At 40.8% G+C, this 15,196-nt stretch overlaps 1 protein-coding gene across 2 annotated transcripts in view; it reads right to left on the bottom strand.

Annotated features, from left to right (window-relative positions):
* Positions 1–266: 266 nt before the first annotated feature.
* The window catches only part of SRGAP3 (SLIT-ROBO Rho GTPase activating protein 3), a 266,985-nt gene continuing 252,055 nt past the window's right edge, over positions 267–15,196 (bottom strand). For both annotated transcript variants that reach the window (XM_070738287.1, XM_070738288.1), the window contains exons 20-22: positions 13,389–13,538; positions 10,990–11,317; positions 267–1,502 (exon numbers count right to left, since the gene is read on the bottom strand). In XM_070738287.1, the coding sequence (XP_070594388.1) occupies positions 1,086–1,502; positions 10,990–11,317; positions 13,389–13,538 (895 nt within the window). In that variant the 3' untranslated portion in view covers positions 267–1,085. The remainder of the gene's footprint in view (positions 1,503–10,989; positions 11,318–13,388; positions 13,539–15,196) is intronic.

The following is a 15,196-nucleotide window of genomic DNA, read 5'->3' on the forward strand; positions in this document are numbered from 1 at the left end:
GTAAGAGCCAAAATCACTGTATATTGTTACATAGTACAGTAGAGAAAGTGCAAATTATCATCCTATCAGGTCAGATATATGCTCAGCTGTTCATGCAAGGGGATATGGCCCAGAAAACCCCTTATATACTGCTAAGGAACTTTAAAGAATTATAATTTTATTAAAACCCTCCTTGCCTGTTTTAATCCAGATTAAAACAGATCCCTCCCCCCAGAGGAATCATTGGCAAAAGGGAGATGAGAGAATAAAATATTTCAACCACTATATAAGGTAGCCTATTTATTTATTGTTATCAACCAAAGGTTACTTCAAAATCCTCTTCTGTTTTGAAAACAGTGGGAGTTGAGTTTCTCTTGTACACATGTAATACTGTGCTACAACATGAAGTACATACAAAACATCCTAGATTTCCCTTTTATATAAGGGGAAATTGTACCACTTTTTACTGTTTGCATCCACATCTGGCGTACTTCTTCAACCAGAAAATGACAAGTTTCCATATTCCAATGTAGCAGTCTTTAAGAGATGAATTTGAAGACAGAAATCCACCCATCTATCAAAAACCGAATTGATCTTCATCACCCAACAAATTCAGTATTTCCAGGACGACTAGTGTTTCTTTTCATTTTTAACTCTAAAGCCAAACCGCACTGATACGAAAATTCAGTTCACAAACTGAATAGACCAATAGTCTATTGCTTGATGTATAATTGCTGTGTAATTCACACACACAGGCAAAAACACACTCCAGCAGATATCTACGGGCGAGGTAAGTCTATTAAATTGTTACTGGGCTACATAACGTTTCATATATATTTCTAGACAGACTTGAATATTCCAGTGGTAATTACATAAGATGACAATGGGTAGTACCAAATATTTTCAGCAATGTTGTTATATGTGTAAATACTTAAACCACTTCTACAATCCCAAATATTGTCTTTTTTTTACAAGAGTCACATTTCCCCCTGTCTTTTCTTTCTAAGGATACCATTTGTATAATCGTACTGCTTCCTTCTCAAAAGAAATGAAGATCAGAACGATCCATCATTTTCCCAAAGAATTCTCCTTTGTGAGAGCGATAGCTACATTGTGCCAGATTTATCTGAAGAACTGTTAGGAAAGAGCTTCTCTGTGGGTGTCACCGCAGGACTCCCCATTCCTGAGCTGCTACTGCTACTTGATCGATGTTGGACAACAGGCCTGATGGGACGCATTGGTGGGGGCCTCAGCTGAGCTCCTGCAAGCCGGGCTGAGAGAGCAGGTTTAAATGTCGTCATCATTTCAGTGGTTGAGCTGCTGCTCCGCCTCATAGCTGCATCAGGGTCTCTGATCATGATGGTGTGGAGGGGACTGGCAGGTTCAGAATTGACCGAACCAATTTGTGGGTTCTTCATTGGTTCGAGAGTGTCCAGGACAACATCGGGGGCTTGTTTCACAGTATTTTGTCTTTCGAGCTCACGCAGCTCATTCAGGGCTGTGCTCATGGTCTTTTCAATGTCCTGTAAACACAGAAATACAAACAGATGGTGACCACTCTTTGAATTAGATAATAATAATAATAATAATAATAATAATAATAATAACAACAACAACAACAATAACAATAATAATTTATTAGAGTTGTATGCCGCCCCTCTCTGAAGACTCGGGGCGGCTCACAACAATAATAAAAACAATATAACAGTGACACAAATCTAATATTAAAAGAAAAGATATATAAAATCCCAGCAATTAAAACCATACAACACATACATACCAAACATAAAATATCAAAGCCTGGGGGAGGTGTCTCAGTTCCCCCATGCGTGGCGATATAGGTGGGTCTTCAGTAATTTGTGAAAGACAAGGAGGGTGGGGGACGTTCTAATCTCCAGGGGGGGTTGATTCCAGAGGGCCGGGGCTGCCACAGAAAAGGCTCTTCCCCTGGGACCCACCAAATGACATTGTTTGGTCGACGGGACCCAGAGAAGGCCAACTCTGTGGGACCTTATTGGCCGCTGACGATCTAGTTTCTTTTCTTATTTACTTGAGGCAGAAGATTTGATACAGATAACCTTGAATGGAACGATATCTCATGAAATACAGTGGTACCTCGACATATGAGTTTAATTCGTTCCAGACCCGAGCTCGTAAGTCGATCAACTCGCATCTCGAACGAATGCCTTTAGACTTTGTTTTTCACGCCGAGATAACCAGAAGCAAGGATTCTTGTGCCACCTAGTGGAAGATCGGCTCGTATCCCGAATTTGAGCTCGGGTGTCGAACAGAAATTTCGCTCGCGTCGTGGCTCGTAACTTGGAATACTCGCATGTGGAGCAGCTCGTATCTAGAGGTACTACTGTAATTTGCATGGGACTGATGACAGTAATCAAGTATCTACTTGCCCAGATAAAACAGCATATATATTTCATACTCATACAATGGCCTAGTAGTGCAACCCTCCTCCAGGCTGGCTCTCCAGCTACAAATTGTAAGTGCTGAAGCATTAGAGACTTGAAGGGCAAAGGCTGAAAATAATTCATTATCCTGAGACACACCGAGAACGTGCAAAGATATTTTTGGATCCCATTCTGTAGATAACTCTCAAAATTTCTAAATAAAAATATGATATTTTAGATATAACCCAATTAAAAACAAACACAGTAGAATTTATAGACAAGTAGATGCAATATCAAGGGAACGTGGTTAGGACACCTGGATGCTGCATATCTGATTTCAAATGTAACCTCTTTCAACTATAACTTAATTTCCACAATTCAATTCCACTTCTTTCAGTTTTGGTATGGCGAAATATCAAGTCAGCCATTCTGTTTAAAACTGAGATGGTAGCACCATCTTTCTTATCTAATTATTATTTTTCTGTCTCCTGATATATCTTCTTTGGATGGAAGGTGTTCTGTCTGGGTCACTCCGGAAGCCAAAACCAACCCAAAAAGAGAAGCCAGACACACCGGTAAAAGGCAAAGGCAGTTTATAAAATTCAAGAAAAACACAGGTAACAGAAAATGTCCTTACAAACAGGAAAATGCTGTATCTTCAAATATATCCACGAAGGCAAAAGTCCATGCAGCAATACAGGATTCTTACTGCCAAGACTGTAGATAGCAGACCTACACCTCCCACGAGTATTCCAAACTGCTGGGCCACAAGCCAGGAACAGAGACGTCGAGAAACAAAGCAGGTCACCGTAACTCCAACTGATAACACTCCACATAGCTTCAAGGGCTTGCCTGCCTTTTAAACTCTGCTAAGGAGGACCACACCCAAGCCCAGCTGATCCTAATTCAGTGCTGGTAATACTTCTTTAATTGCTCCTTTCTTTGATCTGACCGTCTCTGTCGCATGTCAATGATGGCTTGTGCTTCATCACCTAATGACTCCAAGCTACTGGCTGGGGAGAGCCCCCCCCGGGGGGGCTCTCATGCTGTTCTCCTTCGTCCCATTCCTGACTTTCCTCTCCCCTGTCCGACTGCTCAGCCCCCTCCTCTTCGCTGTCATCTTCCTCCGGGAATGGAGCCAGCAGAGACACAGCCGGTCCCTGAGCAGCCTCAGGCTGAACCACAACAGAAGGTATTTAGCTTGCTGTGCGTATTTGCATCTTACATGAAGCTATCTCTTCTATTTATTCATTATTTTATCAAATTTATATAGCCACTCATGTCAGACAAGGTGACTCTCCAGCATATAATGAAACCAACAATTAAAGCAGAATATAAAAATGAATTAAAACAATGAAATAATTAACATCAATAAAAGGTTGTGAGAGGGTTAATAAGTTTCCATGCAGCATCCGGGGGCTCCATCTGCCACCAGGAAACCCCCTGGCTATTCATTCTGAGGGTTTTCCAGAAGATATATTGGTTGAGGTGACCTTATCTTGGGGTGGGGGAGGAGAAGGGGAATGGATGTTCCTGAGGATAGAAAAGGCTTGTCTCCTGGATCCTGTCTGATGGAACTTAGTAGCAGACAAGGCCTGCAACATGCCTCTCCCAGTAGAAATGCCAGGTAGAAGTACAGTGATCCCTCGATTTTCGCGGGGAATGTATTCCGAGACCGCCCGCGAAAGTCGAATTTCCGCAAAGTAAAAATGCGGAAGTAAATACACCATTTTTGACTATGGACAGTATCACAAGCCATCCCTTAACACTTTAAACCCCTAAATTACCATTTCCTATTCCCTTAACAACCATTTACTCACCCTTATTACTGGTACTCACCATTGAATAAGACACTTAGTGATCCTGATATTTATAAACAATTATTTATTAACAATAATTATTTTTTTGTTATTTATTTGCAAAAAATTATTAGTTTGGCGATGATGTATGATGTCATCGGGCGGGGAAAAACCATGGTATAGGAAAAAAACTGTGAAGTATTTTTTGATTAACATTTTTTGAAAAAACGTGGTATAGGCTATTCGCAAAGTTCGAACCCACGAAAATCGAGGGAACACTGTAATTGAGGAGAAGTGTTCCTTGCTATTGGAGCTTAAAAAGCCCCACTAAGAGGGGAAGAGGACAGCGGCGTGAAACACTGACAAAAGAAATGAGTGAGGAAGACGTAAATAAATGAACAAGACAAAAGCATGATAAATCTTTTTCAGGATACCAGCTACCGTCCCTTTGTGAAGCATATGGATTTGGCAACATCAGTCTATGCATTAATCAAGTCCCTATTTCAATGTCTACAAGGCACGGTAATTGGTTGCTGCCCTTGAAGAATAATACGGGCTGCCCTTGTATAGTGTCCAAAAACCACAGCTGGTACAAATTATTGGGAGCCAGATTGCTTTTTTGTGTACATTTTATGAGCCATAGGATACCCGTTTTAAATCAACTGCCCTGGCTTCTAATTAGTTTCATTTGTGAGTGATTTCCCCATCCCGTTCCCTGCTGTGCTGCTTCATCATGGGAGGGGGCAGCTGTTCCTGGGAGGAATGAGTGAAGAATGCAGAGAGTGAATGCCAAGGGTGCATATTCCCAGCAGGGTTACCCAGGGCATGAAGGTCATCCCAGCTGCCCAACTAACACAAGCAGGAACTTCCATTGGGCAGCTGCAATATAGAAAGAGGTCAGAGGCAGATGATCACTTCAGTGACAATGGCAAAGGCATCAATTCCCACTGCGCAGAAGAAGATAATGGGAAACCACTTCTGTATTTTTACCAGGAAAACCACATGGATAGAAAATATAAAATTACTGACAATATAGTGCCAGATGATGGTATTGAGGAAAAAGATCTAATGGTGTTTAGGACATGGCAATGGCAAATCATTCTAAAAAAAACTTGGGAAGAAAACTACAGGGTTTTTTGTCCAGGCAGTCTCCAGGAGACAAGGCACAACAACAACAACAACAACAACAAATGTTAATGTAGAAATAGGGATGAGTAGAATAACATGGCCTGTGTTCCCAATAGGGTGATTTGTCAGACCACAACAGGAATACTACAATCTACATCCTACTCTAGAAATGAATGAAATACTCTTGAATGTTCAGTACATTCCAAAGGATATCAGAATTTCATGCAAATAAATCAATGCCTGTTTTGCTGGCAACTAGGAAAAATATTACTTTGTCATGCCTGCAGTATCCTCAGCACTCAGCTAGCGCACAGCTTCTGTGCCATTTAGTAGACCACAAACTGAACAGAGGATGGATGGATGAACAAGCAGACAATAGATAGATAGATAGATAGATAGATAGATAGATAGATAGATAGATAGATAGATAGAAAGATAATATATTCTTATATTTAAAGAAAGATTGTGTGTGTGTGTGTGTGTGTGTGTGTGTGTTTTCTAAGCTTTTGGAAAACAATATATTTAACAATATACATATCTTGTTAAAAAGACAGGCTTAGCTTTGATAGATGAACTTTGACAGCAAGTGATGAATAATGGATTGCATCACTTTCAGCAGATAAAACCAACTTTTGACACTTCAAAAATGGCAGATTTCACTGTTTACTATGAAAACTCCACTGTGCATAGATATATTGATGGCATTACCTTTTTGTTATGTGATTCTTTCCTCTGCCCTCATTCTTCTCATATTTCAGTGCATGATCCCTAAATTCTAACATTGTGGATTTGTCCCAACCCATATTTGACTTTATACACCCTGGTTCCTCTTATCCATCTTCAATTCATTCTACAGAGACCCAACCATTTTACTTTTGCTTGTAATGAACTTTTCCTTTAACCCTACTAATTGTTCCGGCTAGAGTTTATAATTAAACTATTGAAGTGATAGATTGCTTCTACCTTTTACAATCAATAATAAAGGAACAAGCAGTCAAGAAATATGGCATAGAGCAATAAGGTAGGAGCAACAATGAAGAGCTTGGAAAAGACATTAAGATGCCATGATGGATTTATTTACAATGTCTTGCACTACCCCAGTTTTCATAGATATAAATCCATTATATCTATGAAAACTGGGATAGTGCAAGCCACTGTATTCCCTGCGACATTCTAGGAAAATGAAAAGTGGACTTTGAAGAAGCAGTATAGGAGAATATTGATGCTTTTGAACCTCAGTATTGAAAAAGACTCCTAAGGATATTATGGACAGCCAAGGAAACAAACAAACAAATGGACAGACAGATGGATGGACAGATGAATGGATGAACAATTCCTCGAGGCAAAAAATGGCCAGGCTCAAATTAACATACTTTGGACACATTATGCAAATATTTAGCTCTGAAGAAGGTGGAAGGAAAAAGAAGCAGACAATGACCAGCAGCAAGATACAGAGATTCAATTATAGCAGAAAATAATGCACTGCTGAAAGACACGAAAGATTATGATAGGGAAAGGTAGTCATGGAGGAAATGTATTTCTGTAGGAGATCAGCTAGAGTCAACACCAACTGACACCACATAATCAGTCCATCATTCTGGTCATTCTTTTCTGTAACTTTCCATTTCCATAGTTCACATCTTAAAGCCCAAATGGAGCTCCAAATGCAATGTATCATACATTTCTATAATGACATTACAGATTGGCAGTTTTATTTTTAATCCCCTTTTGAACTGTTCCTGTGCTGGAACTGGTATTTTTGCCCTGTACTTTTTCATTTAACAGCAGTTGCACACTAGGTTAACGTTTACCCTGACTTCAAATATCCCTTTCCTGAATAGTTCTTACTAAATCAGAACCCGCAAATACATGTGATATTTAACTTTGTGTATGTCACCATGAATCACTTTTCTTATTTCTGTAATATTCATTAGAATAAAATACTCAAGATACATTTGGTATATTTTTGGGAAAGGTCATTGATAGAACTGACATTTTAGAACAGTTTTATGACTCCATCTCTATGTATGCTTGAGGAGAATGAAATGCTATCAATCTTAACAGAATTTGTTTTCAAGACTATGCATGATACTGCATTCCAGACTATTTGAATTCGGTGAAATACTATATGAGGTTTAGAATATCAGGTTGCGTTCCAACATTTGATATCAGTGCGAAACAATTACATTTAACCAGGATAATGTAATTCCAATCTTCCTTAGTCTTTTGTCCTCCAAAGAATTGTGAACCATAAGATACCAGGTTGGGGATCATTAGTATGATCTGAAACTTGTTATCCAGGAATTATTATGCATTTATACAGAATTGTATGTGGAAGATATTTTTTCATATTTATTTTCAATTATATTTTTGTTTGCTGTTTTTCTTTATCTTTATACTTTACTAACCATTTGTTACTCTGCTTCCTTTCTTTAACATTATAGTGCTTTTCCTCCTCAATATATATTTTTAGTACTGTTTCCCCTTGCTAATTAATAAGAGGCTCTTTATGTCACATTTTATGACAAAGACAAGAAGTTAGAAGAATCATCCCTTTCTTTGCAGTTCTCACTACCTTTTACAGAATTTTGAAATGCTTGATTGCTCCTCAGCTTGCTTCCCTGCCAATTTTAGAAGAAGCAACCTATACAAACAATTACCAATTTTTGTTTAAATGAGCTTTGGACTGAGTCCTAATTGTAGGCATGAAATGCTTACTGCTGTGCAAATGAAATTGGGGGGTGGATGCTCTCCTTCCCTATAAAAAGAAAATGGCAGTACTAAAACTAAATCCAGTGATCTACAACTCACCAGTGGCTTTATTTAAAAATGGAACACCACTATCCATTACGTTTTCTGTAATGGGAAGTGTCATAGCACTGAGCAAAAAAGCTAGAAAGTGACAGCATAATCACTCAATCAACAGAAAAAGTTGAAAGATGTCAGCCTGAAAATCAGCAGGTCCACTAACCTTTCAGCAACCCACGCAGCTAAAAGAAAAAAGATGCTCAGCTGAACCTGCACATATAGGGGCATTTATTTTATGTTCAGCCCATCAATTCTTCCTACTAAAAGGCTTACTTGCCATTTCAGATTTTTAAAAACCCTCAGCAAAGATTATTTCTCTCTGCCATTTTTTCCTCCTTGATATAAATCAACAATCTTCTGATATACTGTATAAGGAAAAATATTTGAGCTGCAAAACCTTTTGACCTAAATAGAACTGCACAACCTGTTGCCAGAGCTTCTTTCACATATGCGATAAATAAATAGAGAATGCCCTTTGTGCTTAGCTCAATTCCAGGTGGCTTTGTGGAGATATTGCATTTTCTTCAGAGATATTTTTTAAACACTTCTTAGTCTAACCCATGTGTATTAAGCTCAAGGCCTGTGGGGTAATTTTGGCCTGCAGGGTGCTTAGATCTGGCCCGTGGGGATGCCCTGGAAAGAGTGAAGGACTGACTCACGGTGCCTCTGCCAGCGAAAATGGAGCTCAGGAGGGCTGCTTGTGCCCCCCTCCACTCAAGCTACGTTTTCACTGGCAGAGGGCTGCAGGAGGCTGTTGCAGCCGAAAATGGAGCCTGGGAGAACTGCACACGGGCTGCAGGACATCAAGTTGGCGATATCCATCCTAGTTACATCCGCTCAGCCCCCCTGGTCAAACACAACCTTGATGTGGCCCTTAATGAAATAAATCTTGACACCCCTGGTCCAGGGGCGGGTTCCTGTTAAATTTTGTGACTGGTACACATCCATGCACGCACACTTCTCAGCTGTGATTCAGATGAAAAATAAAGAACAGCACTAAGGTGAGGGCAGATGAGAGGGCTTGTTTTGATGCAGAAACCCAGGGGAAAAAACACATGTTGCAGCCAAAAACAGCCTGGGAGGATCACACATGAGAATTACATCATCACTGGGCTCCTCCTGATGTGGAACTCTGAACTGCACTGGTAGGAACCCACCACTGCCCTGATCTAACTTACAGAACTGGCATTTTGTGATCCAAATAAGGGATCAAATCAGTCCTTCCAAATATTAGCCAGGTCCAATCCTGCTTGATCAATCAAGCTTCAGATGGATGCTATGACATAATATTCACACACATGCAGTAACCCAAGGGCTCCCAGTTATACAACAAAATTGATTTTCATCAGGACTGCAAAAACAAAGTTTGAGCATATATTCTGTTCTCCTACTCCTCTAAAAATCATCTGTTGATTAGCAGTGTTCTGGGGATGCAGAAGAATAGTGAGAGCATGTATTAGAACCGTGTTTCCCAACCTTGGCAACTTGAAGATATCTGGACTTCAACTCCCAGAATTCCCCAGCCAGCATTCGCTGGCTTGGGGATTCTGGGAGTTGAAGTCCAAATATCTTCAAATTGCCAAGGTTGGGAAACACGGTATTAGAGATACTACTCTTAATCAGGAGTATATTCTTAACTTCATCTGCAGGCAGCAATTTCACTAGGCATATTATAAAAATCGTAATTTTTTTAAAAAAAAATACTTCCAGAGGTGAGTTCCTGCCAGTTTGGAATTTCCCCCCACTCGCTGAACCAGCAGTGATGGCTGGCTGGTCATGCTCCTGAACCAGCTATCTCGGTGGTGCCATAGATGTTTGTTTGTTTGTTTGTTTATTGTTAGAGTTGAAATCTCTCTAAAAATCGCTGCCCCAAAAGCTTTCTATCTAGCCCCAAATCTCTCTAAAAATCGCTGCCCCAAAAGCTTCCTATCTAGCTTCAAATCTCTCCAAAAATCGCTGCCCAAAAGCTTCCTATCTAGCCCCAAATCTCTCCAAAGATTGCTGCCCCAAAAGCTTCCTATCTAGCCCCAAATCTCTCTAAAAATTGCTGCCCAAAAGCTTTCTATCTAGCCCCAAATCTCTCTAAAAATCGCTGCCCCAAAAGCTTTCTATCTAACCCCAAATCTCTCTAAAAATCGCTGCCCCAAAAGCTTTCTATCTAGCCCCAAATCTCTCTAAAAATCGCTGCCCCAAAAGCTTCCTATCTAGCCCCAAATCTCTCCAAAAATCGCTGCCCAAAAGCTTCCTATCTAGCCTCAAATCTCTCCAAAAATCTCTGCCCCAAAAGCTTTCTATCTAGCCCCAAATCTCTCTAAAAATCGCTGCCCCAAAAGCTTCCTACCTAGCCCCAAATCTCTCCAAAAAGTCGCTGCCCAAAAGCTTCCTATCAACCATCAAATCTCTCCAAAAATCGCTGCCCCAAAAGCTTCCTATCTAGCCCCAAATCTCTCCAAAAATCGCTGCCCCAAAAGCTTTCTATCTAGCCCCAAATCTCTCTAAAAATCGCTGCCCCAAAAACTTCCTATCTAGCCCCAAATCTCTCCAAAGATGTCTCCATGTTGTTTTTTGCTTCGGCGCAAAAAGCAAAAGCAAAGCTGCTTTTGGGGGGGGGGTTGGGCCCACACAGCACAGGAGGAAGCAAATTGGCAGTGAGGTAAATTAGAACCCACCCTGAATATTGTGAAAGATAGGAATGTACCACAAGTAATAAACCATTTGTTGTTGGAAAATTCTTGATGCACATTATTTGAGTTCAGAAACTACTAACCCTTAAACCAAACCATTATAGATTTAATTTGTTAAAATACATTGCTAAATATCTGATATATCTAACATTCCTATAATATGTTATTTCTACATAGCTCTCCTCTTACCTCTGCCAGTGCTTCAGCATCTAGTGATTTCTGATCGCCAAGACTACTATGTCGAGTTGAGCTACAAGTAGACCTCAGTTGATGGCCATCACTCAATGTCTTTCTGTCTGGATAATTGATACTGCCAGCACTTCCAAACGTTGCCATCCTACGTTTTTCTGGGCTGTCGATCCTACCTCTGTTCAATGGTAGCAGGTGAGGACTGCTAGGACAAGCTGCTGCTCGTGGAGGGGTATCTATTCCTGGACCAAAACCTCTTGGTGGGCTATGTGTGTCACCACCACTTCGACGGCGAGGGATTGCTGCTCCATCAGATCTTAACCTCACACTGGAAAACAAGACCAACAGGCTTGTGAAATCATGGCTGCATATTTCCAAATTCAGCTGGACTGATAACTAAATGTTCATAGAGGTTTTAAAAGAGGGGATGTAGTTACTGCCTTGAAATGTCAAGTTGAAGAATCAACCCTTCTCTTAACCCTTCCTATGTGGGCTAGTACAGGGCTCTCCCCTTATGTTGTCTAACATCTGGATATTTGAAACTGCTGGGCTATCCTCTATTAGTTTAAGGTAATGGATCATCAATAAATAAGCAATGCATATTTCTTATCTTGACCAGTGTTGTGGTTGGCTCTGGCCCAGATCCTGCCCCAGGGAATGGGGAGGTGGATGCAGGGGAAAATTCAACATGTCACAGGCCTGTGTTATTACCAACAGAATCAGTTCAGAGTTTAGTTTCCTCAGACGAAGAAGAAGGTGGGAGTGACTTGGCAGAGGAGGGCTTGGCACACACCCCAGGCAGTCAATCTCCCTTATCTTCCCTTGATTCAGATGATGACATTTTGGACCCACGCAAGCGCAGAATTATGCGTAGAAGAGATCAAGTAAGAACATATTACAGGAAATAAGTGAGGCCACCTGTGTTTGGGTGGGGGCTCCAGTAATTAGGGCTGCTGCTATAAATAGCAGTATGTGGGTTTAGCTGTTGTGGAAGAATATCTGATCGGAGTTCGTCAGGAATCCTGTGTTTTCTGGACTTTGTTGCTTTTTCACGCCTTGGAAAACAAAGCAGAGCAACGTGTGTGTGTGTGTCTCACTTCGTTGGAAGAAGAAGGGGTGTGAAGTTTCTTCACAGCTGCTAGCTAAGTACTTAATGACTGCTTAAGGGAAATTGTACAGACTACCCGATTGTTTTGGGAAGAGTGCTCTTGGCAATACAAAAAGAGTGCTTAGTTTATTTTGAATTTTGTGATAAAGAACATTGTTTTGAATATTCAAACATGTGTGTGTCTGAAATTTGTACTCTTGAATTTTCGGGAGGCTCCTATCCAAGAGCCCAGCAGAACAACCAGTAATGATTTTCTTTTACTCGCTATCTAGGCTGTTAGGGAATGTATGGAATGAAAGAAGCTTAGACTGATTTCCATGAAAACAAAAGTTACTGTTCGACCAGAAACCATTATCAGCTATAGGTTAGTTCTAAAGCAAGTCACACATCTTCTGAAGGAACAGATCTGTGATCGGGGAATTCTGTCTTCATGGTTTCTGTTTATTCAATAGATAAAATCCACGATCAGAGATATCTTCACCCTACTTTCTCTGGAGTGGCAGTATTCCAAACTATTGTTTGGAACAGAGATCCCTGGTCACATAAGTCTTGCTCTTGTTACTTCCAGGCGGGATTTCTGCATTAAGCAGTAAGGGTGGTTACCTCTGAAGAAAACTCAATATTTCAGCTGGTATAAAATAGAATAGCTAATGATTGTAAGAGGTGGGAGCTATTTTAATAGAATTACACCAGTATTATGGATACTGCATTGGTTGCCTATTTTTTTCCAGGTTTATTTCAACCTACAAATGCCTGCCACTTTTGGGACAGACAGTCTGTTCTGAGAAGATTCCATGCTTTTATGACCCTCCATGATCAAATCAGGATGATATGCTTCACATTCCTTCCCATGAAGTAGTTACAATTATCAGAGTGGAGAAAAAGCAAGTCTTTTCAATGGCTACTATAGTGCTATACAATGGCCCGAACCCTGTGGCTCACTTCTACCCTTTGCAAAACAATGGATACTGTCATTCTTCATTACATCTTTCGAGTTTAATGTTTTTGCGGATGCTAATAATTTTAATAATTTCACATTATCATAATTTTTAAAATTATTTTTGTTGCTTACACTATAATAAGCAACCTAGTCTATTGGCTTATAGTGGACACAGTGAAATAAATCAATATGCATACTTCTTCCAGTTTAAACTTGACATTAGCTGTGCAAGTCAGCTCACAACCTTTCTACAATCTATCTATTCAGATTGTCTTGCCTGTAGCCAGAAAAGAATGGGGAAGAGTGATAATTGCATCCAAATGAGAATAAAATGTTGGGGTTTTTTTTTACCGTCCCATTACTCCTCCAAATCCATAGTCTGGAATATGATCTGTTGGAGACTGTATGTCATTTTTTGATGAGGCTTTATCATCCAGCAGAGGTCCACTGCTTGCTTCACTATCTGCCTTCTGACTAAGGCTGTCGGAAAAGGCATCATCCCTGTGAATAACAAAGATCTGTTAGGCTGAGCTTAATGCTTCATATCAAGGAAGAAAAAACTTGTTCATTAATTTGTGTCAGCGGGTAGGTAAAATAGCAATGGATTTGCTGTGGTTAACCCATACGACAAACAGTTTAAGAAACTAGGTATGTCTAGCCTAATGAAGAGAAGGACTAGGGGTGACAATTGTTGTTTGTTTTATTTTGTTTATTTTGTTTATCTATCTATCTATCTATCTATCTATCTATCTATCTATCTATCTATCTATCTATCTATCTATCTATCTATCTATTGGATTTGTATGCCACCCCTCTCTGTGGACTCGGGGCGGCTAACAACAGTGATAAAAACAGCATGTACAAATCCAATACTAAAACAGCTAAAAACCCTTGTTATAAAACCAATCATACATACAAACATACCATGCATAAATTGTACAAGCCTAGGGGGAAAGAAAATCTCAGTTCCCCCATGCCTGACAGCAGAGGTGGGTTTTGAGGAGCTTACGAAAGGCAAGGAGGGTGGGGGCTATTCTAATCTTTGGGGGGAGTTGGTTCCAGAGGGCCGGGGCCGCCACAGAGAAGGCTCTTCCCCTGGGTCCCGTCAAATGACATTGTTTAGTTGACGGGACCTGGAGAAGGCCCACTCTGTGGGACCTAACTGGTCGCTGGGATTCGTGCGGCAGAAGGCGGTCCTGGAGATAATCTGGCCCGGTGCCATGAAGGGCTTTATAGGTCATTACCAACACTTTGAATTGTGACCGGAAATTGATCGGCAACCAATGCAGACTGCGAAGTGTTGGTGCGACATGGGCATATTTAGGGAAGCCCATAATTGCTCTCGTAGCTGCCTTCTGCACGATCTGAAGTTTCTGAACATTTTTCAAAGGTAGCCCCATGTAGAGAGCATTACAGTAGTTGAGCCTTAAGGTGATGAGGGTATGAGTGACTGTGAGCAGTGACTCCCGATCCAGATAGGGCCACAACTGGTGCACCAGACGAACCTGGGCAAATGCCCTCCTCGCCACAGCTGAAAGATGTTTCTTTAATGTGAGCTGTGGATCGAGAAGGACGCCAAGAGGACATGATAGCTGTCTTCCAATGCTTGAAGAGTTGTCACAGACAAGAGGGAATTAACTTATTCCCTAAAGCCCCAGAAGGCAGGACAAAAAGGAACTTGGGTGGAACTTGATTCAACCTGGAACTAAGAAGAAATTTCCCGACAGTGAAAACAATTAATCAATGGACAGCTTGCCTCCCAGGTGCTCCATTACTGGAGGTTTTAAAGAAAGCATTGTAGAGCCATTGTACAAAATAGTATAGGGTCTCCTGCCTTGGAGGTGAGCATCACATACTGTAAACAACCGGTTTGCCCAGCAACATCTGTACATGCGTGTGGCATCAATAAACACGGCAATTCACTCGCATGCACCTTCCAAACATTCATGTGGCGTCTAATACACAGCAATATAGGTTAAGATTGTTCCCAGATGGGTGGGCAGGGTCACCCACAGGTCGCAACTACCAGTTTGCATGAACCGGTCCAAACTGGCAGCAGCTCACCAAAGGACTTCCAAGATCTCTTGGGTTTCTACCCTGTTGGCCACTCATCTCTGAAAACTTTACATAAATCCCCTGTGAACAATATATAGGCCTAA

This window comes from Erythrolamprus reginae, chromosome 2 (genome assembly GCF_031021105.1).
Source record: "Erythrolamprus reginae isolate rEryReg1 chromosome 2, rEryReg1.hap1, whole genome shotgun sequence".
Taxonomy (NCBI): Eukaryota; Metazoa; Chordata; class Lepidosauria; order Squamata; family Dipsadidae; genus Erythrolamprus; species Erythrolamprus reginae.